At 45.9% G+C, this 27729-nt stretch overlaps 1 protein-coding gene across 12 annotated transcripts in view; it reads right to left on the bottom strand.

Annotated features, from left to right (window-relative positions):
• Window positions 1-2630: 2630 nt before the first annotated feature.
• Window positions 2631-27729, bottom strand: part of Nedd4l (NEDD4 like E3 ubiquitin protein ligase) — a 323858-nt gene continuing 298759 nt past the window's right edge. For 6 of the 12 annotated variants that reach the window (XM_029471742.1, XM_029471747.1, XM_029471748.1 and 3 more), the window contains 12 exons: window positions 25791-25856; window positions 24008-24237; window positions 22154-22275; window positions 19422-19492; window positions 16807-16902; window positions 11578-11651; window positions 9822-9882; window positions 7763-7822; window positions 7384-7491; window positions 6110-6206; window positions 5534-5606; window positions 3062-3164 (listed from right to left, as the gene is read on the bottom strand). In XM_029471742.1, the coding sequence (XP_029327602.1) occupies window positions 3062-3164; window positions 5534-5606; window positions 6110-6206; window positions 7384-7491; window positions 7763-7822; window positions 9822-9882; window positions 11578-11651; window positions 16807-16902; window positions 19422-19492; window positions 22154-22275; window positions 24008-24237; window positions 25791-25856 (1161 nt within the window). Of the gene's footprint in view, window positions 3165-5533; window positions 5607-6109; window positions 6207-7383; window positions 7492-7762; window positions 7823-9821; window positions 9883-11577; window positions 11652-16806; window positions 16903-19421; window positions 19493-22153; window positions 22276-24007; window positions 24238-25790; window positions 25857-27729 lie in introns of all 12 variants that reach the window. The other 6 variants (XM_021151067.2, XM_029471743.1, XM_029471746.1 and 3 more) reach the window with 3 other exon arrangements.

Below are 27729 nucleotides of genomic sequence, written 5' to 3'. Positions count from 1 at the left end.
TATAATTTAAAACCGGAATGGCAGGATTTTCTGTCTCTTGCTAAAGGGCCTCAGAAACAGAATTTTTATTTCTTATCCACCCCGTTCCCCGGTCCCAGCAATGGGGATCAAATCTACAGCTAAGTACATGCCAGGCAGACACTTGCCACTAAGCTACATCAGTCCTGGGAACAAAAATGAAGTCCATATCTCTGGCCCTTGTGAACCGTCAGAGGACTGGCCAGGGAAGGTAGAGATGGGTGTTTCAGACAGACAAGGACAATGCACTGGGGACACCTAGGATAGACTAATGCCTACCAAGACCTTTCTCTGGAGCCAGCAGGCTGTCTAATCCCAGGTTTGGCATGGAGTAAAAGGGGCAGGAACATGAGAGAGCCACCTAATGCTCGAAGTCCCTCCACAGTGAATTAAGAGTCCTGGAACCCCCTCTGCAGCCTCAAGGTAAGTGATCCACAATTATTTGCAGGGAGACAGGATAGTGTGGTCTCCATAGCTCAGAAGGAAACAGCACCTGGCTGGTAGTAGGGAGATCCAGAGTATGACTTGCCAGCGCCCCTCAGGAACACCATAGTCTCCACTGCCATTTACAGTTACTGTACAAAGATGACCAGGCAAGGGCAGCAAGGTTTGGAGACGAGGCATTGGGCATTTTAGGCAACGAGTGAAACTTCACAAACCAGAGGAACAGGAAGCTGTACTGTATTTTTTACTTTCTAACAGGCCAACTCTCCGATCTCCAATAACAGTAACAGCTGTTAAAATCTGAAATGATCATGGGCCAATGAACTGAAGTGTTAATCACAATGACTTGCCTTCAAGTATTCCCTGGAGTGGATTTAAGAAGTCTTTTCTGCTCTCGGCTTAGAAATGATCAGAATTGAGTCCTCTTTTCTCATTTTTAATCTTTTGTTCGTTTGTTTGTAAATGTATTAGGTCGGAGGACAACTTGTAGAAGTCATTTCTCTCCTATCAGGTGGGTCCCAGGGATTGAACTCAGAATGTCAGGCTAGGTGACAAGCACCCGGACTCACTGAGCCATCTTGCTGGCTCCCTTTGCATTTAGTGAATAATGCTGTTCAATAAAGGGCCTACAGAGGTATAGAACCCCAGTTCTTAGAATAGATTTTGGTTTCTTCTTCGATTAAAATACACTGCTTAGCTCAGGCTTTGGCACACTCTATAACAGAGATGGTTCTGGACTTGGAAGGTTATTAAAAAAATGTATCTCCCCTCCCCCCCACCCAATATCTGTTAACTACAGGAGAAAAATATCTCACCAGAGGCAAGAACAGCGAGTGTTAATTGCTTCTATAATTACTCGATAGCATATGGATAGAAGCCGACGTTCAGCTTGGTAGGATTCCACTGTCGAGGGCTTCACCCACCAAGAATGTCCACGGCTTCTTCATGGCATCCACAGCTGTGTAAACACGAGCAATTTCTTCTACCAAAGACCCTTCTTACGTAACAGAGAACACAGTCTTTCTGTCTTATTCACAACTGGCAAGAGATCAAAAAAATACCCCATGTCCCCTAACTTCCAGGACAGGGTCTAGGACAATACAAGTTAAAGGGACAGCAGGGGTGTTGAAACTCCCATACTGCCTCAGGCATCTTCTCAGAACACAACAGAACAAGACTTACAAACTGCAGACACCCTCACTCTTCCACCACTTGAGCGGACAGCTTGAGCTCTGTGGTTCCCACTGGGCTTTCTAGGTCACTTTTAAACTAGCACACAACAGACACGACCTGGGGGGGGGGCGGCACACAGTATCAGAGCATGCAAAGTAGGTCATAGGTCACACAACTTGGTTAAGTGTACAGTAAGTAAAACCTTATTGTTGAGTAGAGATTACAGAACAGTTGGAGAAGATCGGTGCAGAGGCTCTGCGTCACATCTGGGTTCATACGCCAGCAGCCAAGTTCACAACTGATAGGTACCACACCGGACAGACTTGTGCAGGGAGGCAGGAGCAATCGCCACGAGTGATATTCGTGAGAAAAAAAAAATGGACACAAAAGCAGATGTGACCTCCATAAAGTGCCTTCGGAAGGGACGCAGATACAGCAAAGGAGGGTTATTTGGCTACTGTTTAGCAATCACAGAGATAGAAGATCAATGGTTCTGGTTTCCTTGGTTTTGAATCAAGCAATGCCATTGGAAATGTCTCTATGAACACCAAAGAGAGAAGAGAGTTCAGAAGAGGCTGTACAGCAACAGGAAACTGTAATGGTTTCTGATGCGAGATGACAGTCCAAACCTGTCTTAAATGCGTGATGGCACGCGTCAGTACTTCTAAGGGACAATGGGGTCATTCCTTTCAAGTTAACACAAAGATATCATGCTATGTTACAATTCTTCCAGCCTGGACTTAGTATCTAAATTTGTACAAAAAAAAAGGTAATATCCAGTTTATTTTCATTCTGAGTATGGAAAAAATATTATGCTTAATGTTATATTCGAAGTTTTTTCAAAAGTATTTGTCTGTAGAAGGCTTTTGAAGAAAAATTCGTCTTCCAATTCTAATAAAGTAGAGGCTGGGAGTGTCAAAGTACTTCAAAAATAAAAAAAATGTCACTGACATTAAGCTTGATATGAAATTCAAATACAAAAAAAATATGCTCACTTTTCCAAGTACATGAGACATCTTTAATTGTAATGAAATAAAATCTGAAAATCAGTCTAAATCATTTTAAAAAGTAAACATGAGTTGTAATACTATACCTGTAGCGTGATTAATTCCATTCATTGTCATTAGAAAGTATGCAAAATATTTATTAAGGGCTTTGCCTGCAGAGGCACAACATAAATAGAACACGTCCTCCTGAAATGTAATCAGTGTACACGGCAACCAGTTGAGAATTGGCGGTGAGGGGGCGGCACTTGAGCTGGGGCTGGGTTCCCTGGCGGAACTTGGGCAGGGCCCAGACAAGCTGGGCTCCAGAGCCGGGCCAGGCCACTGCTTCTGCCACCGGCTCTGCAAAAGTCTGCTCGGCAAATGCAAAAGTGCGCTCGGAACTTGCTGGAAGGGCAGTGCCCCGGACGCTGGAGCCTTCCTTAATCCACACCTTCGAAGCCTTGAGCGTTTTCCACAGCCATGAGAAGTTTCTCCCGTAAATCTTCAAAGGTTTCATATGGAGGTAAATCAAGGCGATTAAAGCTGCCAAAGGAAAGGAAAGTAGAGGTGAGGGGCCGCCATTCTCCTGGCCATAGCAGCACTCCCTGGTTTTGGCTAATAAGCATTGGCTGTTTGAGCTAGGGAATTAAAAAGACAGTCGCATTTTATTATCCAAAGCCAAATTCTAGCTATGACAGTGCCTATGCCAAACAGGCCATACAACCAACAGGGAAAAGAAAGGAATCTTCCAACTGTCCATGACTCCTTTGCTGCTGCTGGGAGGGAGGGAGATTCAAGGGCAAGACAAGCACCAACATATACAGACTAAACATGTGGGCCAGCAGGCAAGCCTGCAGTCTTGGTTCAATGTCCAGAAGCCACTCGAGAGTGGAAGGAAGAACTGACTGCAGAGTTGTCCTCTGACCACACTGGTAGCATGTGCACCCCTTCCTACACACCACATCACACACACACACACACACACACACACACACACACACACACATACACACACACGAGGCATGCACACCTCAGGAATGAAGGATGGACAGACTAGTACTCATACTATCTCTGCTCCATCATGCCTGAGTCAACTGTTGTAGGTGTGAAGCAGCTAAGGTTATTTGTGTTCTGAGCATGAGTGAGTGTATATGTATGTGTGTGTGTGTGTGTGTGTATATGTGTATATACACATATACACACACACACACACATACATATATATTTTCCCCAGTCATGAATATATGCAGATCCTTACACAAGAGGGTAAGACCAAGGTTCCATGGGGCCCCATTCCTAGGAGTGTTGCAGACCTTAGAACAGAGCCCAGGCTATTCTGGGCTCCAGAAAACTGAGTCACCTCTGCTATTCAGTTGGCTATCAGTGAGGTTCATATATATATATATATATATATATATATATATATAGAGAGAGAGAGAGAGAGAGAGCGCGAGAGAGCGCTGCATTCTTTAAAAGCTACTTAACAACAAGGCTTCAGCTGGGGTGGGGAGGATATAGCACACCCTTCAAGAGTGAGGTCTTTGAATATAGATGGATGCCTTCTGCAAGAAATAAGGCTATTTGTTTATGGGGCAAATTCAAATCCTGCCTTTTCAATCTGTGACTTTGGGCATGTCATCTAAGTTCTCTGACTCTGTTCAAGTGCAAAAGGGAGAGACTGCTCCCAGGAGCATGGGAGGGTTGGATCAGGATATATGCAAAAGGGGCTGGGAGCAAGTGACCAAAAGATGTCAAGTAAGGCAAGTCACCCCTATTGAGTAATGCTCTCTCTTACCCAGCTCAAGAACATTTAAAGGATGAGACGGTGGGTGGAAAGGATGCTCACATCAACTCAGCATGCTCACCATGCTGAGAAAGGCAGGGCCACACCCTCCTCCTTCTACAAAGCAAGGGGGAAGCCAAAGCCTGTGCAGAAACATGGGAGCCCAACTGAGTTTGGACTAGAAGGAGCTTGCTGAAAGCTGCTATAAAATCTACTAGGTGGTGTCTGTCCCTGTCCTGGGTGTTGTGTGGCTCTTTTCAAGCCAACTCCCTGAGCTTCTTCCTCCCTCTCCAGCCAGAGAGACATGATGGTGCCACAGCCCATGGGTCACTCAGACTGTGTGAATGGAAGGCCATTTAAATTGATGTCGCTATGGGGAATTTTGTCCTTAATTTTATTTAAAAAAAAAAAGAAAACATTTGTTTGTTGTATGCATGTGTGTATACCACAGCACACATGTAGAGATGGGACAACAGTTTGCAGGAGTTGGCTCTCTCTCGTTCCACTCTGTGGGTCCCAGTGATCCAACTGAGGTTGTCGGCTTGATGGCAGGAGAACCATCACCGTCTCTTATCCTTATTTTGAAACAATCAATTTAAAGTGGGAGTAAAAAAAAAAATAGAGTGTGTGAGAGGTTGGGGACTGTTGTACTCATAGACAGTGAGCAAAGAAGCCCCCGCTCTGAAATAGTGGGAAGATGGTTGAGGGGGATTCCTGGGAGCACGGAGACTTAAACTCTTCCACCTACAAGGACACTGGACCCATCCAAGTCATGGCTTAAGCTTCGCTCCCCTTTATGGAAAGATTGTATTGACGTCTTACACAACTGTTCTTCTGCACTGGAAGCTGTGGGTGGGCAGAGCTCAGTGTACTATGCTCCCATGATGGCTTCACCCCGCTGGCACCTGAGACCTGGCTAGCCTTAGATTCATTTTTATGTGTATGCGTGCTCTGCCTACATGTATGTGCGCCACATGTGTACCTGGTGCCCCATGAAAGTCAAATCTCCTGGACCTGGAGTTACAGATGGTTATGAGCCACCAGGTCAGGGCTGTGAGCTAAACCCAAGTCCTCTGCAGAGGGCAATGGAAGCCACCTCTCCAGCCCCCAAGACGATTGGGTGACTTACCATGTATGAGCTCTGGGTAGTTTTTCCGGACTGCCCCATTGCTCTATTGTAAACAGCTGAGGACCATTGGAACCTGGGCAAAAAAAAAAAAAAAAAAAAAGAAAAGGAAAAAGATGTATCAATGGGCTTAAAGCAGTAGAACGAAGTTGTGGTGGGACTTAGGGCAAGGGAGAAGGAACCTCAGAGTGCGGTCTGCCCGGGTGAGTCCTGTGGGAAACCCCTGGTCTGCACGGCTCGATCTCAGGGGGAAAGTAATGCAGTGTAAAGCTTTGATGCACGGAGCAGAAAGAGCCCTGCAGTCTGGGAGGAGGGAGCTTTCAACCATACGGGTGATTCTGAAAAATCTGGTTAAACCGAACTAAAAAACCTGAACAATGAAGAAGGGGGGTGGGAGGGGGGTCTCTGTATGAACACCACCTCAGTCCCTGTGGGTTGAAGCCCTCTGTTCTGCATCTCTGTGGGTCTCTGTGGAACTAATACAGGTACATGTGGTCTGGAGAGGGGCCGAGATGGCTGGTCGTTGCCTGCTTGGGTCCTCATAGGACGACAGAGGACTCTGGGGCGTGCCATACTCACCATAGAGTTCGGCAAATCCATTCATGGGTACTCTGGAGGTGCCTGTGACAAACTGTAGTAACCGGATACGCTTCTCAGCATCCATCAGAAGCACAGCCTGTTGGAGGCAGAGGGTTACTGTCACCATGCAGCACATACCATACCACACCCTGTTGTAACGCAGGCAGGCAACCAAATTCTCGTTTACACTGCATGGAGTCACCTATACCACGACCGGCATTGTCTCACCCTTTATAACAGTCGCTACAGTCCCAGCCTCTCTAATCTTAGAATGGCTCGGTCTCTTTTTCTTTTGCCAGCAGGCCGAAATAAATGATATAAAAAGAAAACCCATTGATGGGGTGAAGCTTAGGTTTCTGCGTTTGAGATCTGGTGTCTCCCTGAAGCCAGTTCTAACCAGGCAGTGTTCCAGACTTATCTAAACAAGGGGAAGCCAAGTGACGAGATAGGGCCACAGAAAGTTCCCCAATGACATTTTACAAATAGAAGGAAACCAGAGTCATAAATGGGCCTGTGACCCGATCTGTGTGCCTCCCAGAACTGACCTGGCTTTCCTGGGCAAGTGATTTGATCGGCTATAAGACAATATAAAACCAAAGCTAAGTCCTAATCTTTGAAAATTCTGATTCTTCCCCTCTGTATTTCATCAGCACATGACATATAATAACAGACATTGAGAAGTTAGAACATATTAGTTGATTTCTTAATTTTTTAAAGTCAACATCTGCTGGTTTTAGTGGCACACACCTTTATTCCCAGCACTTTGGAGGCAGAGGCAGGTGAGTCTCTATTTTGAGGCTAGCCTAGGCTACATAGTGAAACCCTGTCTAAAACAAACAAAAAAAGGCACATGCTACTAGGCAGGGCTGATTTCTTTTTATATGTAAATAATCTTTTAATTAAAACTTTTATTTTGGTAGAGGAATCAGCTGGGTTTTTTTTTTTTTTTTTGTTGAAAAAAAAAAAGTTTAGTTTACTGTCTTTGCCAAAGCTTTTCTGAGCCCAACAGAATAGAAACACTGGCCCTGAGATGGTAAATCAAATTTAATTTGCATCTTTGGTTGCAAGATATAAAAAAATCAAAATGGCTATTGGGGGAAAAAAGTTGAGAAAATGATTTCTATATAGGGATAAGGCAGCCCAAAAGCATTCTTATGCCTGAGGGTGATCCTACCCTGACCTCCCAGGAGGGGCCTCACCCAGAGCTTAGGACTTCAGCCCTGACTGGGAGGAAGAGCCTGACGCAGAGGCTGGGCCTTGAGAGCTGGTGTTACCTTCCAGAACCACTGGATGACAGGGTGGTTGGGGCAGTAGCCGTTCTTGTAAATAGAGTGCTGTCTCCAGTCGTTCACGTCGACATCACCAAGGCCGCACATCAGCAACTAGCAAGGAAATTGATCAGATGTAAACGGTGTGGGACACGCAGGTGGAGAACTCTCTCATCACTAGAAATGCCCACAACTGACTGTCACAGTCAACAAATCTACTCGGCGACTTTTGCTAGCCTCCCCAGATCAGAAGACAGGCCTCACAACAGAGCACACACTAGACTCCATCCATGTACATCCAATATGCCATGTGTCAGGGAATGCAAAATGCCGCTTACAAAGTTAAGTTGGTACTTTATATTATGTAAAAAAATATAACACAAACCTCCAGCTCATTTTCATCAAAAATTTTAATCAAGTCGATTGGAAGAAGTTCTGTAAATCCCTGAAAGGAAAAGATAAAAACATCTTAAGCACTCTCTTCTTCAAAAAAGAATGATTTCCTGGATCAGATGAGATTGTGGTTGGCCAGATAAAGCTCACTCTTTACTGCTGGCTCACGCGGCAACGGCAGTGTCAGGTGGCCACAGTTCCAATAATAGCAAGTCCTGTACAGGACGTGAGAATGCGTCCAGTCCAGCAGCTTCCAGCACTTGAGCACTTTTTGAAACCCGGTGGTACGAGGGATGCCGTAGGCAGTCGGATTGCAAAAGCCACTTATGACACACTTTTGTGAGTCAGTGTGTCCGTGCATAGACCACAAATGTGTGAGAGGCACGATTAAAAATAGCACGCTGAAGGCATGGGTGGAGGACTGAGTGCGCTGGTTTAGGACTGACAGGAAAACAAGCCAGGCTCTGGCCCCTGGGCTGCCATTAGTTAGAGAGTGACCCAGGAAGAGACTCTCAACACTGTGGTTCCCCCAAAGCTGGGCAGGGCTGGGAATCTGCTACCTCAGACCTTTTCCTTAAACGTAGTGCAAAATGGGCCAAAGCCAAGTTCACCCTCACAGCTTACATCCTTAGGCCCTGATGTCTGTGCACTTCCTGCTCAGGGGAGGGCTGAGTTTAAGAGAGCTGTTTGATGACAGAGGAAATGACTCTGGAAATGACTACCAGGGGGTCTGGGTTTTTCCTTTAAGTATGTATGTATGTATGTATGTATGTATGTATGTATAATGTGTATATATATATATATATATATATACACAAACATACATTATGTATTATGTGTGTATGTATTATGTATGTATGCATGCATGTATATGTATTATGTATATATTATATGTATGTATTATGTATGTATTATGTATATATTATATATGTATATATTATGTATGTATGATATATATTATATGTATTATGTATGTATGCATGCATTTATTTATTGTATGCATATACACACACATGTGGAGGCGGAGGTCAACTCTGCAAGAGTTGGTTCTCTCCTTGTCCCAGTGGCGCTGGGGGCTTGACCTCAGGTAGTCAGGCTTTGCATTGACCGACAAGCACTTTTACCTGCTGAGCCGTCTCACCAGCCCCTCGGGCTGCTTTTAAACAACTCATATCATTATTAAAAAGGAATTTCACATTGGCCAACATGAAATGCTTTTTATGGTAAAGACCCCCTCCATCCGAAGGGGCTGGGGAATGAATGTCCCCTGTGGTAGACTATGCATAGGAGAGGTGGTGGCTTCATTTATTCCATCACAGGGAGAAAGCTGGCCTCTGGATATAACATAAAAGCCCTGAGAATAAAAAGGGGACAATCCACAGGAAGTTTAGAGTCACACAGGGGAGGGCTCTGTAGGGAAGGTCAGTATGCCTGGGTCGGGGAGTCTGAGAGAGAGAGCACAATTTTTAGAAGCACAGTAGCAGGCATCACTACTGGCACGTCTCCTACCTCCAGATACTTCTAGAAATTCAAGGTAATGGCTCTAGAGCAGGTGTGGAAAAGTCTGGTGGTGAGAAGGCTCAGCCTGTGCTGGTCATCAAGGCCGAGGACCTAAGTTCCATCCCTGGGACCCACATGGTGGGCAGAGAGAACCAGCTCTGTGGAGTTGTGCTGTGATCCTCCTGTGGGTTTGCATGCTTGTGTGTGCACACTCATAAATAAATAAATTCAAAGCAAACAAACAAATACAGGTGGGAAGCCAGTCAATATCATCCCAGCCCCAGGAGGCTGAGGCAGGGTTGCCATTGGTGTCAGGGCAGCATGGCTACACAAACTTTGTTGCAAGCAAGCAAGCAAGCAAGCAAGCAAGCAAGCAAGTAGCAATGCTATTAAAACAAATTAAAAATGGAGAGAAGCAAAGCAAGAGAACACTTTAGAAAGAAAAGAAGAAGGCAGCGTGTCATGGAACAGTCCCATCTTGGGAAAGGGCCAACAGAGTGAGCAGCCCGTGCTGGCTCTGTCCCCACCCTGACCCCATTAGCAGGGCTTACCTCCAAGAAGGCATTCATTTGCTTCTGGACCCTGTTCACAAATCTCCACTGGATGACTAAGCTGCGAGAGAAAAAGGCACACACTTACTCACCCCTGTCGTCCACTGATACTAGTTTTCTTATGCCTGGGGCCTGCTGCTCCTTTCGAGGGATGAACAGAGAACCCTGAACAACAGGGTGAGGCAGGAATCAGCTTGCTTGGGCACACCCACTGTGAAGCCCTGCATTCCTTTAAGAGCCACCACCACACCATCATGAGACATTCATGCTCTGAGGTTGCCAAGAACATAGTGGGTCTCCCGGGCCTATTTCAGACCTCAGGGGATCAAAGTGCTCCACAGATGTGAAGAGATGGTGGTCTGGAGACATGACTTGTTGGTTAAGAGCACTGGCCGCTCTTCCAGCGGACCTGGGTTTGACTTCTAGCACCCACGTGGTAGCTCACAATTGTCTGTAACCCTAGTCTTGTGGGATCTGATGCTCTTCTTGCCTCCAAGGACACCAGCCACACACTGGTACTCAGACATATATTCAGGCAGAACTCCCATACACATAAAAAAAAAAAAAAAGTAAAGATCTCTTAATTAAAAAAAAAAAGTCAGGATGTGATCACTCATATCCACTCATATTCCTGCAAGTGAATGGTACGCACATGGTTGTTAAGGGTATATTATCATACCATATATTACACACACTGAGATTTTAGAAAAAAAATTGAGAGAGGGCCTGCCTGCCCAGTGCTGAGGTTAAAGGTGTGTGCTACTGCGTCTGGCCCACACTAACACTTGTTAATACTGAAGACGAATGGAATCAACCATTTGTTCCCCAGCAAGAGGCTGAGGTTACATTGAGACACAGCAACTATCAGATCGACTTAGCATGTTTGCAATATTTCCCTCAGTTTCCAGCATGGAAAGCAAGTCAGAGGACAGAAAACACACACACACACACACACACACACACACACACACACGGCAATCCCTAATTCTACCCCATTAGTATCTGACATTTCCACGGCTGCAATTCTGAATTTCAGACAAGCTATCCATCCCTGAAGAGGATCTGGCACGCTACTATAATGTGCCCTTTCTTTTGGCTGCTGTAGTTCACAGAAGCCGTGAGAGAGGGCGAATTTCCTTCCCACATTTAACAGCCTAGGAGTCCAAGCAAAAAAGACATTTCTTTTGTTTAAATGAGAAGCCAGGTGTGGTGGTGCACACCTTTAACTGCAGCAGACGGATCTCTGTGAATTTGAGGCCAGCCTGGCCTACAGAGTGAGTTCTAGGATAGTCAGAGCTGCATAATAGAGAGATCCTGTCTCCAAAACAAACAAACAAACAAACAAAATGACAGTAAGTTCACATTCTCAGTATGCACAAGCAGTTTTGGAAAGGACTGGGGAGATGGCTCAATTGCTCAAGTGCTTGCCATGCGAATATAAGGACCTGACTTCTGGGCCCCAACACCCATGGAAGAAACCAAAAAAGCCAGGCACAGGGGTGTGCTCCTTCTGCATAGAGGTGGAGACAGCAAATCCACAGAGCACACTGGATAGGCTACCTGGCTGAATTGATGAGCTCTGGGTTCAGTGAAAGTCTCTGTTTCCAAAAATAAGAATAGGATGAACAGTGACTGAGGAAGACAGGACACTGACCTCTGTCCCCTCCCCATGCCTGCACAACTGCAGACACAGAGGCGCACACACAGCACATACACACGCACTCGAGCAAAATGTGATAAGTACGTGCATACGTACTCAATGTATTCTCGTTTGTTCTCATTGGTTACCATTATTTCTGACCCGTTGGGCTTCAGATCCACTTGGTATGTCTGGGATTAGAGAAAAAAAACAAAACAATAGTCAATAACAGGAAGCTCTTTAAATTATTACTGATTTACATCTTACTATAGAAGAGAAGTGTAGCTTATTCAAAAATATTTTCCGGCAATGGGCTCTGTGTTCAGGAAAGTATCCAATGAACCCTTTGACCTGTGCCAAGACCCATGCATTTAACGATGTTACCATTAGAGGCAGAATATTTTATGGTTGTTTATGGGTTTTAATTATTTTTCATACATTAGCAACAGTGAAGAAGAGCAACATTTTCATGTGGTACTCATTTATAAAGAAATTCATTATGAGCCGGGCAGTGGTGATGCATGCCTGTAATCCCAGCATCAGGAGGCAGAGACAGGTAGATTTCTGAGCTTGAGTATGGCCTGGTCTACAGAGGGAGCTCCAGGCCAGCCTAGGCTACACAGAGAAACCCTGTCTTGAAAAAAACAAAAAAATAACAACAACAAAACACACAAAAAAAAAACCAAACAAAAAACCCAACCCAACCCAAACCAAAAAGAAAACCCCATAAAACAACCAACCAAAACAAACAAACAAACACCCCCCAAAACAATAAACAAACCCACCAACCAACCAACCCTAAAAAACATATTATGTTCAAGGTGAAAAAAATAAACACCAGAGAATATCCATCAAGACCACAGAGATCCAAATTCCAATCAACCATCGTCCCAGAGATGCAAATTCTAGAATTCTGTTTGTTACAAGAAATTAAGTTACTCAAAGAAGTATTCATGGAATTTCTTTCAAGCGGCCAAAATATAAGAACTTAAAAAAACAAAACAAACAAAACTCAATAAATCATCATCATTACCATCACCATCATCATCACCATCACCACCATCATCATCATCAACAACAACAACAACAACAACAAAACCAAGTAGAAAGAAAGGACAGAAAGACGCACACTTACTTAAGACAGAGATCATTTGTTAGTTTTATAAGCTGTCAGAGGTCAGCTCTCCTCCTAACATGTGGGTCTCTAGATCTGTATCCATTCTCTCCTTTTGGTAACAGTTTCTCAGAAATTATGTTAAAGGAAAAATAACATATACAGCACACACGCACATAGGTTTTTCCCAGGGCTGTACAGTTGATGCTCTATATTCCAGGATTGTCAGTTTTATATAGCAAATATCAAAGCAGACTATGTAGCCACCAAAAGGGCAAAAATAAAATATACAGAACATCTGTAAGGTGACATTTGTTGTAGTCATTAAATCAGCACAGAATATTTACTGATGTAGGAAGGCTTTTATAGCGCATCTCATTCTACTTCCATAAACAAACACAAGCAAACCTGTGGGCGTGCACAGACCAATGCAGGAAGACACAAGGAAAAATTCTCACTGAGGTGGTGGAATCGTGAGAGACATATATTTTTGTATGCTTTTATTATGTTGGCTTAATTATTTTTATTAAGAATCAATTAAGCTGGTAGAATTGCTTTTGAAAGAAAGAGACTAGACTATTCACATTAAATAATGAGGCCGTGGCAACAAGGTGAGACAAGGGTGGCTATGCCAACTGGGTCCTCTGTCAGGTGGCCGAGAGCACACATGCACACCCAGCAAGGTATTTTACCTTCCCCTTCTTGAACCTCTGGACAACAGCAGCTACTGCTGCTTCTTTTTGCCCCTTTTATTGGATGTTTTCTTTATTTACATTTCAAATGTTATGCCCTTTCCCAGATTCCCTCCTTCTTACAAACACCCTATTACATCCTCCCTCCCCCTTCTAGGAGGGGGTTCCTCCACCCACCCATCCACTCCCACCTCCCCACCCTCGATTCCCCTACACTGGGGCATCTATGGAGCCTTCATAGGACCAAGGACCTCTCCTTCCATTGATGCATGACAAGGCCATCCTCTGCTACATATGCAGCTGGAGCCATGTGTACTCCTTTGTTGGTGGCTTAGTCCCTGGGATTTCTGGGCAGTTTGGTTGGTTGGTATTGTTGCTCTTCCTATGGGGTTGCAAATCCCTTCAACTCCTTCAGTCCCTTCTCTAACTCCTCTATTAGGGACCCCGTGCTCAGTACAATGGTTGGCTGCTAACATCCGCCTCTGTATAAGGCTCTGGCAGGGCCTCTCAGGAGACTGCCATATGAGGCTCCTTTCAGCATGCACTTCTTGGCATCCACAACAGTGCCTGGGTTTGGTGCAGCTTCTTAGTTAATGGGAGCATTGTCACTTGTGTTACTGGTCGCCAGGGATGATGTTCTGAGCACTTCCAAGGGTCCCATTCCAACACAAACTCTAACTGCGCAGTGAGACACAATAACGCCACAGCCAGGAGGCATGTCCCTATTACCTAGGTCCCATCCCAGGGAAGTGGCTGACTTTTGGCATTTGGGGGGCCATCAGCTGATTTTGAGTCAGAATGAGCTGCAGAGGTGAAACACAGGTATTATCCTGCCAAGGCCTACCATTAATTAGATGACAACTACATTTGGGTGTGTACTATATCTGCTCATGAGGCATGCAGTAGGCGTATATATTATGAGCAGTGCATGGAAGACACTAAGACAAGGTGCTTCAAGCTGCTTATGGTTTACAGACAGCCCATGACTAGGAGGAGGGTAGGAAAGGCGCTAAGACAGAGAGAATGCATGGCTCTGGAGACAGCACATAGTACTGGCAATACCGTGGCACCAAGACACATATATGGGCATGCTAAGAGGGCCATTACATGTAAAGCTGAGGGAGGGTGTGTCAGACAGTGAGGTGAGGACTGGGTAGTGTGAGAATGTAAGGGGTCATGACCTTTATAAGTTGTAAGGACACCGAAGGTGACAGGAAGCTCGCATGCATTTCAGGAACATCACGGATGAAAAACCCTTGGGGGGGGGTGCAGTGGAGAGAGGTTTGGGACAAGGAATGAGATGGGAAATTGAAAGAACGGCCAGAAGCTGTTGGAACACCAGAGCTATAAAGCAAGGCTGGTAAAGGCCAGAGAGGGAAGCAGAGAGGAGAAACCACAGAGGTAAGAGTCGCTAGGACAAAGGGACACGCCAGGAACTGGGAGCCTCAAAAATCACACCTCCCCTTCACCACTGAGGAGAGAGACTACCGTAGAGACAGACAGGAGGCAAAGGCTGCACCACTAGGAGCCCGGGCTCTTTGGGAGGAGCCATAAGGTGGTGGCTGAACACAGCACAATTGGAGAAGATATGGGTCACAGGCAGGGGACAGTGATGGAGCTGCAAATGGGATGAGGTCATATGGGTGGAGTGGGTGGGGCTAGAAAGAAACAGGCAGAGGGTCAGTGGTAGGACAGCCCTGTGAGCAGAGCCACAAGAGAAAGCATGGATGGCCAGTGCCTCTAGGCCCTTCCCAGAGGGAGTGCAGAGAATCAAAGGAGACAGGAAGGACTGTGAGGAGCCAGGAAGGCCCTATGCTCAGAGGTGGAGGGCCATGACAAGCCTTCTCCCTGCCCTGTGACAAGGTCCCCAGTCACAGGAACAGTAGGCGCTGTCTGTGGGGTTCTTGGGCATGAAGCATCAACATAGGGTGTGACAAGGGCGGGGATGACTAGTGAGGTATAACATAAAGTCACAAGGTTCCTTCTCTCCGGGTCCTGACTTTGTTCTATGAACCTCCTCAGGCCTGGGAAGGACAATAGAGTCCTCCAGGTCTTTCCGCTGCCAGCACCTAGGGCTGGCTTCCTGCTCCAATGTATGGAATGCAGGTAAAAATGTAGCTCGGATAATTCCACGATCATGTCCTCAGTCTGCAACCCCACAGTTTCACTCATTGCTTCCCACTTCACTGCATCAGCGTGTTCCCCCTCTGTGATCCTCTAAGATTTCTCTAACCTGGGAGGCCAGCAGGTAGTGGGCTGGCCTGATGCTGCTTGTATTCTAATGCTAATATGGGGCCCCCAAGACTGGTTGCCCCAGAGAGTCCATGTGTAAATACTAAGTAACCCTGCCCCAGAGTTATTTCTGATTGGTAAATAAAGATGCCAACAGCCAATAGCTGGGCAGAAGAGATATATAGATGGGGTTTAGGTTTCATTTAGGGTTAGAGGAGGACCACAAGGAGAAGAAGAAGGTGCAAGAGGAAGAAAGAAGCCACCATGGGTTAGCTGAGCCATAAAAGCATGGCCGTAAGGGCTGGCCAATTGGGAGTTCAGAGCAGCCCAGATGAAACATGGCGAGTAATAACTCAGGGTTATAGATAGGAAAGTAGATTGTAATAGCATGGAGGGTAGATACCTGCACAGCTCTTGTGCTGTTTAAGGCTTATTGTAAGTATAAAGGTTGTGTGTGTCTTTTATCTGGGAACTAAAAGGGTCCAAGGTGGGGTAGAAACCCTGGGTTGGAATTAAATAATTTCTACATCACCAGGGAGCTGAATTCCTGACTTTACCTCTCAGTCCGAGCCACAAACACCTGTCTCCATCCTCCCTCAAGCCATGCAGATCAAGATTTCCCCATGGCAGTCCTACTGTGAGCTCTCCTCAGTTCATCCCAAGGCCGGGCAGAGACTGGAATCATGTCTGGGCTTTTGTGTAGATGTATACCACCTTGAAGATACCTCCTGAGAAATACTGTCACCAGGGGACAACTAACCCCAAGTTTCCATATTTAAGATGTACACAGCCTTAGATTCTGACAGTAACCACCAAGATCCCAAACAGGTGACTTCCACTCTGGAAGTAACTATGATAAATCCACACTGACTGGTGATATAGGGAAGAACAGTAAAACCAAACCAAACAACCCCCAGCGCGTAAGAGTCACATCATAACAACAGAGCCATAGAGGAAAAAGTCTTGGTGTCCTGGCTCATCACTGGTACCTGACCAGATGTGGACCCACTAAAGTGAACACTCACACTGCTTTCTGAAGAACCTCTATTCCAGACACAAAGTTAAAAATGACTTTTAGAACTGGGGATGCTAGTTGAGACCCCACCAGCATTTAGAATTTACTAGCTTTGCAAGGAAACAGGAAATTCTATGATAGGGAACCTGGTGTCCTGGCATGCCAGCCAAATGCTGCTCACCGTGCTGCTGACAGCTGAAAGTCTGTGTGGCTGTTTCTAACTGTCTAGCCATGCTGTCCTATAGCCCACGGCAAAGGGACACGAGCCACAGGAGCCGGATGAACCCACATACCTGCCCAAAGTTCTCTTCGTCTATGCAGAACATGAGGTCAAGTTCCGTGGGGTCGTTTTCTAAGATCCACTTCAAAGAGTTGTAGTACTCGCTGTCCTATCGGAATGACACAGAGAGGAAACGTAAGAATTTTAAAATCTGTCTGGCTCCTTTATGAATAAATTCATTCTAATGTAATTCCATGCCCAATGTCCAAGGGCGATGCTACTCAGGGAGTCTGCTCTAACAAAACCACTTCCCGCTTACTTACTTAGAGATTATTTTGTGTCTATGTACGTGTGTGTGTGTGTGTGTGTGTGTGTGTGTGTGTGTGTATGTGTGTGTATGTGTGCCCATGTGTTCAGGTGAGAGCCTCAGGAGCTGGTGATATAGGCAGCTGGTTGTTGGCCATGCTAGGAACCTAATTCCTAGGTCTTCTACAAGAGCAGCATGCACTCTTAACCATTGAGCCATCTCTCTAGCCCCATCTTCCCACTAATGTAAAACATAAGATCTGTAGAAAGTGACTTCCCCTGTTCTCTACTGTGAAGGCCACCTGCTTGGGAGGGGAGTTAGAGCAGCTGGAGAGTTAAGGGGCCTTGTTTGGGAACCCCACAGTGGTCTCCAACTCCTCTTCCTGATCCAGCATCCAGGAGCTGGGATTATAGCCTGGCTATGCGTTGTTTGTGGCCACAGCATGCCTGCCTCAGGTCCACACAGAATTTAACACACCGACTTCCTGTCTTCTCAGAGTCTACTATCAGAGACCACGTAGGACAGTGTTCTAACTAAACATCATACATTTTTGTGCTCTGTCCTTTCCTGTTTCTTCAGTGTTCTTTGCCCATTAATTTAAGTAAAAAGCAGAGCTGTGTTTTAGAAGAGAGTAGCCGTGAGGCTATCAGGTCCCTTCTGCTCATGCCCAAAGTCTCCATTGCTAGGAATATGACAGGCTCAAAGGAGACTGAAAATTATATGCACATCACATTTAAAACACGAATGCTCTGCTGGGAGAGCAGAGATGGCTCAGCAGTTAAGAATGTGCGCTGCTCTTTGGGGGATCCAAGGTTGATCCTTGGCACCCACACTGGGTAGCTCACAAGCCCCTGTAACTCCAGCTCCAGGGAAACTCTGATGCCTCTGGTCTCTATGGGCACCGGTGCTCCTTGGCATGTGCCACTGCCCTAATACATAGTAATTAAAATAACAAAATAATAACAAACTCCCCCAAACACTAGTGGCCGGTAGGAACCACAGACTTGGGCGTTAAGAACAATTTCCAGCATAGTGTTGAACACCTCGAGTCCCAACACTTGAGTAGAGGCCGGAGGACTGTGTGTTCTAAGCCAAGCTAGACCCCATACACAGTGATAATCCCCTCTTGACCCCCTTCCTTCACTGAGGGTTGGGAGCGCACAGAAGCAATTTCTGTGCTCTTAGACTCCTCAGGATAGCACAGCAGAAAGCATTGACAAAGGGGAGGCTCGAAGGGAAACTGAGACTGAGCTGAGATTACAGACGCCAGCCAGTCTGCAGAGGTCACAGAGTCCAGAGTGCAATAGTCGCCTCTCCCCTCCCGCAGCACCGAGCAGAAGCACAGAGTGAGCTCTGGCTGGCATCATGGGCATCACTTACATTCACAGCTCTGCCCAAGACACACACAGTCCATGTACCAGTGGGGCCGAGGGATGCACAGCTTTCTAACTCAAGTGACCACATGAAAACAGAGCTATAATTCTTCTACAAGAACAAAAATGTAGCTAGTGCACATAGGCCAGTATGCATGTGTACACTTATGTATATGCACAGGAGCACATACACATACAAACACACATACACACACATACACACGCACAGATACACACATATACACACATGCACACACATACACACAAGTACACATAAACACACATACACACACAAACATACACACATACATACACGCACACATGCACATGCATACTATATACACACACACATACACATACACACTCACACAGACACACACACATACACTACAGAGTATACATAAGTAGAGTCCTCTGAAAAGAAGGGCATGTTTTGTTTTGTAGAAGATCTTTCCTTGCCAAGAACAGTCAGTCCAGGTAAGCAGCAAGCACCAGGCCCTGTGAGCGCCAGCCTGTCCAACACTCATCCCACGCTCCCATTCTGCAGCTGTCACTAATTCCTGTGTCGAGACGACCATGTCTAGATGACTATTGTTTTGGCCTTGCCTCCACCACTTCTATGAAGGCATAAAACAGAAGGTGGAATCTTGTCACACTTTAGATGGGGAGCAAGGCTACGGCGGGCTTCAGGTGCCCCTCAGGTTTAATCTGCTCATCAAGTCTCAGCTCGTTAAGTGGGAATTGAGACTTAGGCGTACCTACCTTATACCTTAAGTACCATGTTTTTTTTTTTTTTTTTTTCAGAAACCAACCGTAATTTGCTTATTATAGAAATCGGGAGATCAATTAAATTTCAAGCAAGTGATTCCTCCCTCTTGTTCATGTGAAGTACCTATGTTCCGCATGACTGTACCTATGACAACAGCTGTGACTGCAAACACAGCTCCTGACACCATGCACATGGCGAGGCGGCCTGTGATGGCTACAGGACACGCTGCTTTTACTCACCACGGACTCCATGTCGTTCAGTGTTATCTGCTTCCCCAGCATCATCTTGTAGAATGGCCGAATGAAGAATCCTGAAATACGGCAAAAACTTGGTTGACTTTTAAGCCCCTGATACCCCTAAGTATCTGCAAATGGAATCAAAGAATGAACTGCTTTCCATGTAAATGGGAGGTCATGACTGAAAGGCCAAGGACCTGGTGCAGTAACCCATGAGCAAGTGAGGAGGGAACAAGTGGTTAGTTTTAGCGGTTAACCTGAGATAATCTAGGATTACCCAGAGAACAGTGGTTAGTTTTAGTGGTTAACCTTATCTGTGACAGTCTCAGGTGAAGGAAGATCTAGCCCATTGCCGGTGGCACCATTCCCCAGAAAGGTGTCCTGATCACGCTAAGAGAGAACAATGTGCTTATTCTCTCTATGCTCTTACCTGTGTAGATAACGTGTGTGCGTGACCAGCTGCTTGGGTTCCTGCCTTGACTTCTCCTAACGATGAAAAGTAACTAACTTGGAACGCTAATCTGAATAAGCCCTTCTCCCCAAGTTGCTTTTTGTAAGGATATTTTATCCTAACAGAAATAAAACTCAAGAAGAGGATCTAGGAAGCAGTGGAGGGTAGGGAGAAGGGCATCTGTACTAAGAGATGATTTAACAGCAGATGGAAATGGCCTCCAGGTGGCAACAAACAAGCTCTGGGCCAAGCCAGAGACTGAGATAACAAGGCTTAGAAGAACTGTGTTGGCAGAGGGCCGTTATGCAAGTACAGTGTCTTAAGGAGGCTGAGCCAGAGAGATGACTTCTCCTGGGGCAGTGCTGAGTCAATGGGGTCAGAACACTGGTGTTGACAGAGGCCCCTGTGCAGTCTTGTGCAATTGTCCACAAGGGTTACCCAAGGCACAGGGAAGCCATGGCAGAGAAGACTCCCCCACTGGGTAGATGTCTTTTTGGAAGCCCATCCACAGGAAGGCAGCACTTTGCCACTAGATGTGGGGCCCCAGGGCCCTGCAGTATAGTGTATCTTCTTTTTGTCTCAGTGTAGTCCCAGGGCCACAGATGGCACACTTCAGTGTCTAGTGAGGTGAAGGCATGAAGCTGACCATGGGGGCTGCCAACAGGGCATTCATATGCTGAGAAACTGAAGACCCGTGGATTCCTGACTTGTGTGTTCTCATCTATGGGAACCACCCAGTAATCTCTTGTCTCCATCCACCTTTGCCTCTCTCCATTTTTCCCACTGCAGGGCTGTGTGCTGGCTAGTCCAGGTTCCCCTGACACAAACCTGGCTTCTGATGCTTCCGGGACACTCGGCCCAAGGTAAAGTGCTTGCCAAACCAGGGAAACTGACCAATGTGTCCTTTCTGTTTGCCTCCCTCACTTCTAAGTCTCTTTACTTTTCTCCATTAAATATGAGTCCAGGACCATATTTTACACATATCTATATTCCCCTATTGCAACTAACGGCGTCTTCTTGCTTGGTGGAAGATAAATGACTGACATAAGCAACGGAGGGAGCTGAAGTACAAAGTGAGCTGCATCACCTAGTGATGACAGAGTCAGGAAGAAGTGCTTGCTGTATACAAATGCAGAGGTCAGGGTCAGAAATGAGTGCTTACTGTATACATGCACACAAGGGGCAAGGGCCAGAAAGAAGCACTTACTACATACATACACACCTGGACAGAGTCAGAAAGAAGTGCTTATTGTATACACACATGAACAGAAAATCGGAAGCAAGTACCAACTACACACACACTTGAAGAGTGAATCAAAAAGGAGCATGCACCGTATGTATCCAGGGACAGATAAAGTCAGAAACAGTGTCCGCCCCCACCCTCTCTTGCAAAATAAAATATTGGTAACAGAGAATCACAATTAGCTAGCCATTAGTATTACAAATATGTTGAAAGAAAAGTTTGGAGTAGCTCAAGCCCTGAAAAGGCAATTAGCCACATCCCCTTGCAAATAGCCCTCTCTACCATAGCTGAGAGGATTCACCCCTTCACCCATTTTACACCCATGTTTAAAATTTTCTAATGATTTTGTGCTCGCTGATGGTTTCTGCAGTGTCCTCTCACGAAAGGGCAGCGCTTTTAAAACTGCCAAGACCACCAGAAATCTGTCTAACAGGCTTTGGTCCACTCAGGTGGAGGTTTGAGTCCTTGATTCTTATGCCCTGGAGTTCTGTATTTCCCCTCAAGGACAGAACCTCTCCAGGTTCTGTCTTCTTCAGAAGACACTCTAGGGCTAAGGCCTTAGCTGAGTGATAATGTTACTCTGAAATCATTAAAAACTGATTTCGGGGGGGAAAATGGAGCAAGAGCAGGCTGCTGGCGGATGAGATCATTTTAATTGACTTTACAATTAAAATTTCCATCTGTCAGCTGGATCGAGCTCTCAGCAGAGGAACGTTGTCCTGAAAACCTCATGGAACAACTTATTCGTCACACTTAACAGTTACACACATGAGCACAGATAGATGCTTTGTCTTTCAAGACTATATCAGAAGTTACCACTGTTAGGGGGGAAACAGCAACCAGCATACTGTAGGCTGGGGTTCTGAGTCAGGGAGGGAGACACTGGGTTCAACCTCCTGAGGAAAACCAGCTACAGAAAATCAGTGACACCCTTACTATCCACACGTGGGCTCAGACACTGGACTGCAGACCCACACGATTGCAGACCCACAAACAGAAACTGCCTTATTTTCATTACCACAAGATTTTGGAGTAACATACCATCTAAGAGTTTCCCATGAAACACCGCTAGGCCAGCAACTCTTCCAATGAAGGTGAAATAGGACAAATGGTCTTCATTACAGAGGCCCGAGTTGGGATTGATCTGAAGTGTGTAGTTGTCCCTTTGGGGAGGAAAAGAGAAAAGTCCAGTCATACTTAAATGAAAGAAATCCAAGAAGCTGAACTCCCCTTTGCCACCCATTGCTTCATTTTACAGTGCATGGGCAACCTTGGGGACTTCGTGGCAACCGATATGAACTAGGGAATGTAACCCACCAGTCAGCCACGCCTTTCTGTAATTGACAGTTACGGGTCACTGGAGCAGGCAAAGCTATGGAAACTGCTTACGGTCAGCTAACTTTTATCTACAGAAATGTCACTTTTAGGGATGGCTGCTCAGTCACAAAGCACTTGCCTTGCAAACCTGGGGCTTTCGGTTTGATCCTCAGGACACAATTTTTTTAAAAGCTGGGTGTGACAGCTCACACTTGCAATTCCAGGGCTCAGGAAGTTGAAAGAGATGGGTCCCTGAAGGCTTTCTGGCTGCCTAGCTTTCTGGCAAGTTCCAGGCCAGTGAGAGACTGTCTTAAAAACAAGGTGAGGATGCCTGTGGTTGTCCTTTGGTCCTCATATGTACACGCATGCAAGTGCATTCGCACCTACAAATGCACACATGCACATACATACAGACACATACACAATGCCAATTTCAAGTGGGTCAACCAGATATCTTGAGAAGGGAACCCTCCCAGTGGTAAGGGGTGTGCAGATACCCTCCAGCACACAAGCTCTGCTGTAGATGGTTTCTGTGAGCAAAAGTTAATTCCTCTGAGAGGCTTTTGATCTGGGAATTTTCCCTAAAGGTTCATCTCTTGGTTTACCTGATCTCAAGAGCTCTGGGGAAAACCCCGTGTCCACAATGCAACCCCCAGAGCACACTCTGTGGTCCCCATTGGCCTTACAATCATGAGGCTGAGGGGCTTTCAACTAGGCAGCACAGAGTGATTGGGGGGGGGGTATCTAGGAGATGTAGGGAGAGGTCAGGACCTTGGCTCCTCCTCTTTCTACCTCAGTGGTGGCTTCTCTCAGAAGCCTCCCTAAGAACCTCACTAACCAAGGCTAGGTCAACTGGAGACTGTCCCGAGGCAGCCTTCTAAATGAGCTCCAGCATACAGGTGCCAGGAGGAAGGTGTAGGAGAAGCCACATCAACTGAGGTCTACTCTGGAGCAATGCTAAATCTTTTGCCAAGATCGACTGTTCTATTGGGAGTTCAAGATCGGCCTCGTGCTCTCGAGCATTCTCAGCCTGGAGACAATAGGAGCCAACTGTTTGCTGAGAAAACAATTCAGTTTGCCTTCAGTTCCCTTGCCAGGCAATGATGAATCCCCATGTAAGGCAAAGCCTGGTCCTTCTACTATGGGACCAGGGCACTGGCCTTTGTATCCCAAGCATGGGTCTTCACATCCTCATGCCTTGCCTTTTAAGTAGTGTGACTTCAAAAATGATTCGTGGTCATATGCCTCTGAATTCTGGCACTAACAAACTTTTCCCTTATATCGCTATAGTTGAAAACTGCCTTGCTCCCTCTATAATCACCTGACATAATTTCAGTTTCAGTTCTGTGAGCCAAACTGACAACAGAAGAATCAGTTTCAGGCGTTCACAGTGTACAGTGCTTCACTATGTTGGATTAGAACTTGGTTTTAGACTTGTTAGGGTGGTAGGGTAGGGAGGGACTGAAATATCAAATGGGTGAGTTTCTTGTCTTTTAATTATATGTTAAATTCCTTAAGGAGAAAACTACACCAGCTGCAGAGAGGGGCACACAGCGCAAATGTCTTCCGTGCACTTACGTGGCAGAGTACTCGAAGAGGCCATAGTAGGGGTTAAACATCTCTTTGGACAGTAAGAAGAACCATTCTCTGGCCACGCCCCCATAGTCCAGGCCTTTCTCTGATTCAAACTCAATCCACAGTCTAGCCTTTAGGACATCAGGTCTCTTTACAGACATGATCCTCCGATAGGATTCTTCAAATATGTTGTTTCTGTGAAGTTTCATTTCAAACCTGTTTGGAATATCAGCCTAGATGAAAGATGAAAAGACAAGTTCATGATCATATGGTACACCACATACACACACACACACACACACACACACACACATGCTCCTGCCTTCCAGGAAAATAGCCAAAGGGCAGAAGCAATGGTGGCCTTCAGATAAATGTGCAGTGACAGCTGGCTCCTGAGAGTCTCCCCTTTATAGGTTTGCCCTCTCAGAGAGGGAGAACCTCCCTGTGTCAAGATGGGACACAGCGAAGCAGCCATTCAGAGCTGCTCAGGCTGAATCACCCACATAATCTTCAGGAGAACACCTGCTGAGCCCATAAACTCATCCTTACCACTATGGAGACAAGGGCACTTCCCCCCACAGGCATCTTGGAATGCTGGTTCAGTCAAATAAAGAAAGAAGACTTAATCCCATGTAATCAAACCTTTATAACCTCCAGGCAAGCTGGAACTGGTCTTCTCTGGTAGAAACTGCAGTGGGGAGATGCAAGGCATGCTATGCTGCCTGCAAGTTCATGGTGCTATCGTGGGGAGTGGGGGCCAGCATCCTACTAAGTTTGGGCAGAACATCCATGAACCCAGAGTTGACTGAATGTAACCCAGCACGTGAGTGAGGTGTGCAGACAGCCTTCTGCAAGGAAGAATGAGGTCCAGGCTAGCCTTGCTTACATGCACAATAGCCACGGAGCTGCTAGTCACTGGAGGACACAGGACAACTCACAAAGAAACACTACTGTAAGTGCCAATGTGAGCTTCGAGGACAAAAAGTCTTTGGTTATGAATGAAGAACTTGAGTCACAACCATGGGACAGAAGACAGATTCTGAGTGAGCATAGAAGTGACCAGTACTTCTTTACCACAGGCCAAAGCTCAGACCTAGAACATCAACTGGGGGGGAGCAGACAGAGGGTGGCAGTCTCAGGCAAGGGAAGAATTATATTAGGGCTCATACTTTCTTTGGCTTGAGGCATCAATTTTCTGGGCAAAATGAGAGCAAAACTAAGATCCATACCGGAGGTAATGAACACAAAAGACACAAGGTTGGGGGCGGGGAGGCATGCCAAGCTCAAGCACAGCTGTCAACTCAGCACTGTCGGTATAAACTTTCCAGCGTCCCTTGGTTGTAAAATGTTGTTGTTCATGATGACAATAATCACACTTGGGCTCAACACTACCAAGTACTATAATTATGTGTTGTAAAAATATACCTTGTTAAAATATGTACGTTAGTTATATGGTTAAAATTGCACCCCAGACATAAAGAGGTGTAATTCAATGTGGTCTCCCCCAGATTTCTTGACTTTGGTCTTCTTTTCTGTTCCGCAAGAATCATATGATGATCTAACGTATCACATGAGAAATTGCCCTTCCAGTGATTTGATAATAACACTGGGCTAGTCTTCACTTATCATTTCTGTTAAAAGGAAAATCCAGATCAAAGATCTGGGTGGGCCAAAGGGCATGAAAAAGGAAGTGTGCACACACAAGTCACAAGCATGCTGTTCTCAGTGAGCTAACGGGTGATGGGAACAGGCTACAACAGAGCTTTCGGAAGGCGTCATTACTCACAGGCTTCTTTAATTTCTTCCTAAAGTAGTCGTATTTCTGCTTAAACTCTCTGGAGTACGGAACAGCCTGCAAGAGAAATCCAGATGCACAGATAATGTAAGCATATGCCTGAACTCTTATGTGTAGCGAGCCAATGTTGGCAATGTTTCATGGACCACAAAACCTTAAATACTCATATTCCGTGTTTTCTACAGAAAACTGGCATAATGTCTGCACAGGAAAGGACCAAGTCTCAGATGGAATGAGAGCTAGTCGGCACAACAGCACACTCGTAGCCAAGGAAACTCTTAGGATCACACAGCACAAACTAGATACCTGTTCTATGTGGATTTTGCCAGAGTATGAGTCAGGGTAACCCACAGAGATACACGGATACAAAGCGTCTTTATATGAGTATCACTTCCTCCTCCTGAAGGTGAGTGTTAGTGGATGTGGCAATTTAACACACAACCCCAAGTGATAAATACTGCTCATTTAAAAAGTCTTTATGGGGAGCCATGCATATTACCCATGCTACTGATTTATGACTCAGGAGGAGGCAGAGGCAGGACCACCCTGAACGATATATCAAGATGCTGTCTCAAAACAGGAAGCAATGGGGGCATGATCCATCCCTAGCATCACGAGACTAACAGCAACAACGCAACACAAATGAACTTGTGGAGAAATGCCATAAACAGAAAGGGCAGTAGACTGATAACCTCTTTCAAGGAGGGGGAAGTCTACATAAACGGCAAAGTCTTTTGAAAAGAGTTAGACGAAGGAGTCACAAAGTTTGCCTTTTACTTGATGTCCTGGTTGGCTTCGCTGTCTACTTGAGTAATTTCCTGAATCAGATTGGTGTATGTCTGCCTAGGGATTGATTGTCTTGGTTGTCAGTTTTTATAGGTGGGCTTAGATAGCTGTGGGCAGCCCCATTCCCAGGGAAGGTGATTCTGGGTTGTATGGGGAGGCTAGCTAAGGCATGAGCCTGTGTGAGCCAGCATGCAGCATCCCTCAGCTTCCTCCCTTGATGGCCTGTATCCGGAATGTAAGTTCCTCCGGGTGGCTTTGGGCCAAGTTATTTATCACTGTAAAAGAAATGAAACCAGAACACTTATGAAAGAATTCGTTTAAACTCAAACACCTTCTCTGTGGAAAAACAAAATGGCCCACCGGGGTGAGCTCAAGGTCTCAGTGAGATACAAGTCTGGAAAAGTTTTGATAGCCTGTCTAGGTGACACCTGAGAGGCTAAGGCAAAGGGTCGTGAATTTGAGACCAGCCTGGGCCACTTAATAAGACCCTGACTCAGAAGTAAACAGCACGTTGAAAGTTCTTGTATGTCTTGTATGTTCTTGTAAGTAGGTGGCAAAGTAGTATTTGAACAAGGCTATTTAAGTCACCTTTATAAGCTTCATTATGACGTGACCTGGAGTCCAACCACTGCCTGGAGGTGACTGTATAGGTCTGTGATTCATTTACGAACCAAAGTGGACTGATCTTGCATACAATACAATACAATGATTGTATCAGCAACTGCCTCAGTCAGAGCAACTCATTGCCTTTTAGCAAACTTATGAACTTGGCCATGGTGTACCCAACCCTCAGCCAAGCATCCCCAGATTCCAGCACCTTTCATCATGCCTGGTCCTGCCCACAGAGAGACAGAGTGAAGAGCAAAACCTCTGTCGTTTGCATTCTGTTTTAAGGCATGATCACACAGCATCCCCCNCCCCCCGCCCCCCCGCCTCCCGCCTCAAAGCAATGAAGACATTCTATTCATACATGATGCTTGAGAACATTCTAGAGACAGTTCACAAGGTCTATGGTCTTCCTTCTGTGTGCAGGCATGTTTTCACATGGCTTTGTGATGAGCCTGAGAGCCGACCACTCTTCCCATGCATTTCGGACAGAGTTATATCTGAGGAAGTCCTGTATGACTTTCTTTTTTTTTTTTTT

Source organism: Mus caroli, chromosome 18 (genome assembly GCF_900094665.2).
Source record: "Mus caroli chromosome 18, CAROLI_EIJ_v1.1, whole genome shotgun sequence".
In the NCBI taxonomy this organism is placed as follows: domain Eukaryota; kingdom Metazoa; phylum Chordata; class Mammalia; order Rodentia; family Muridae; genus Mus; species Mus caroli.
This window is presented reverse-complemented; position numbering and strand designations above follow the sequence as displayed.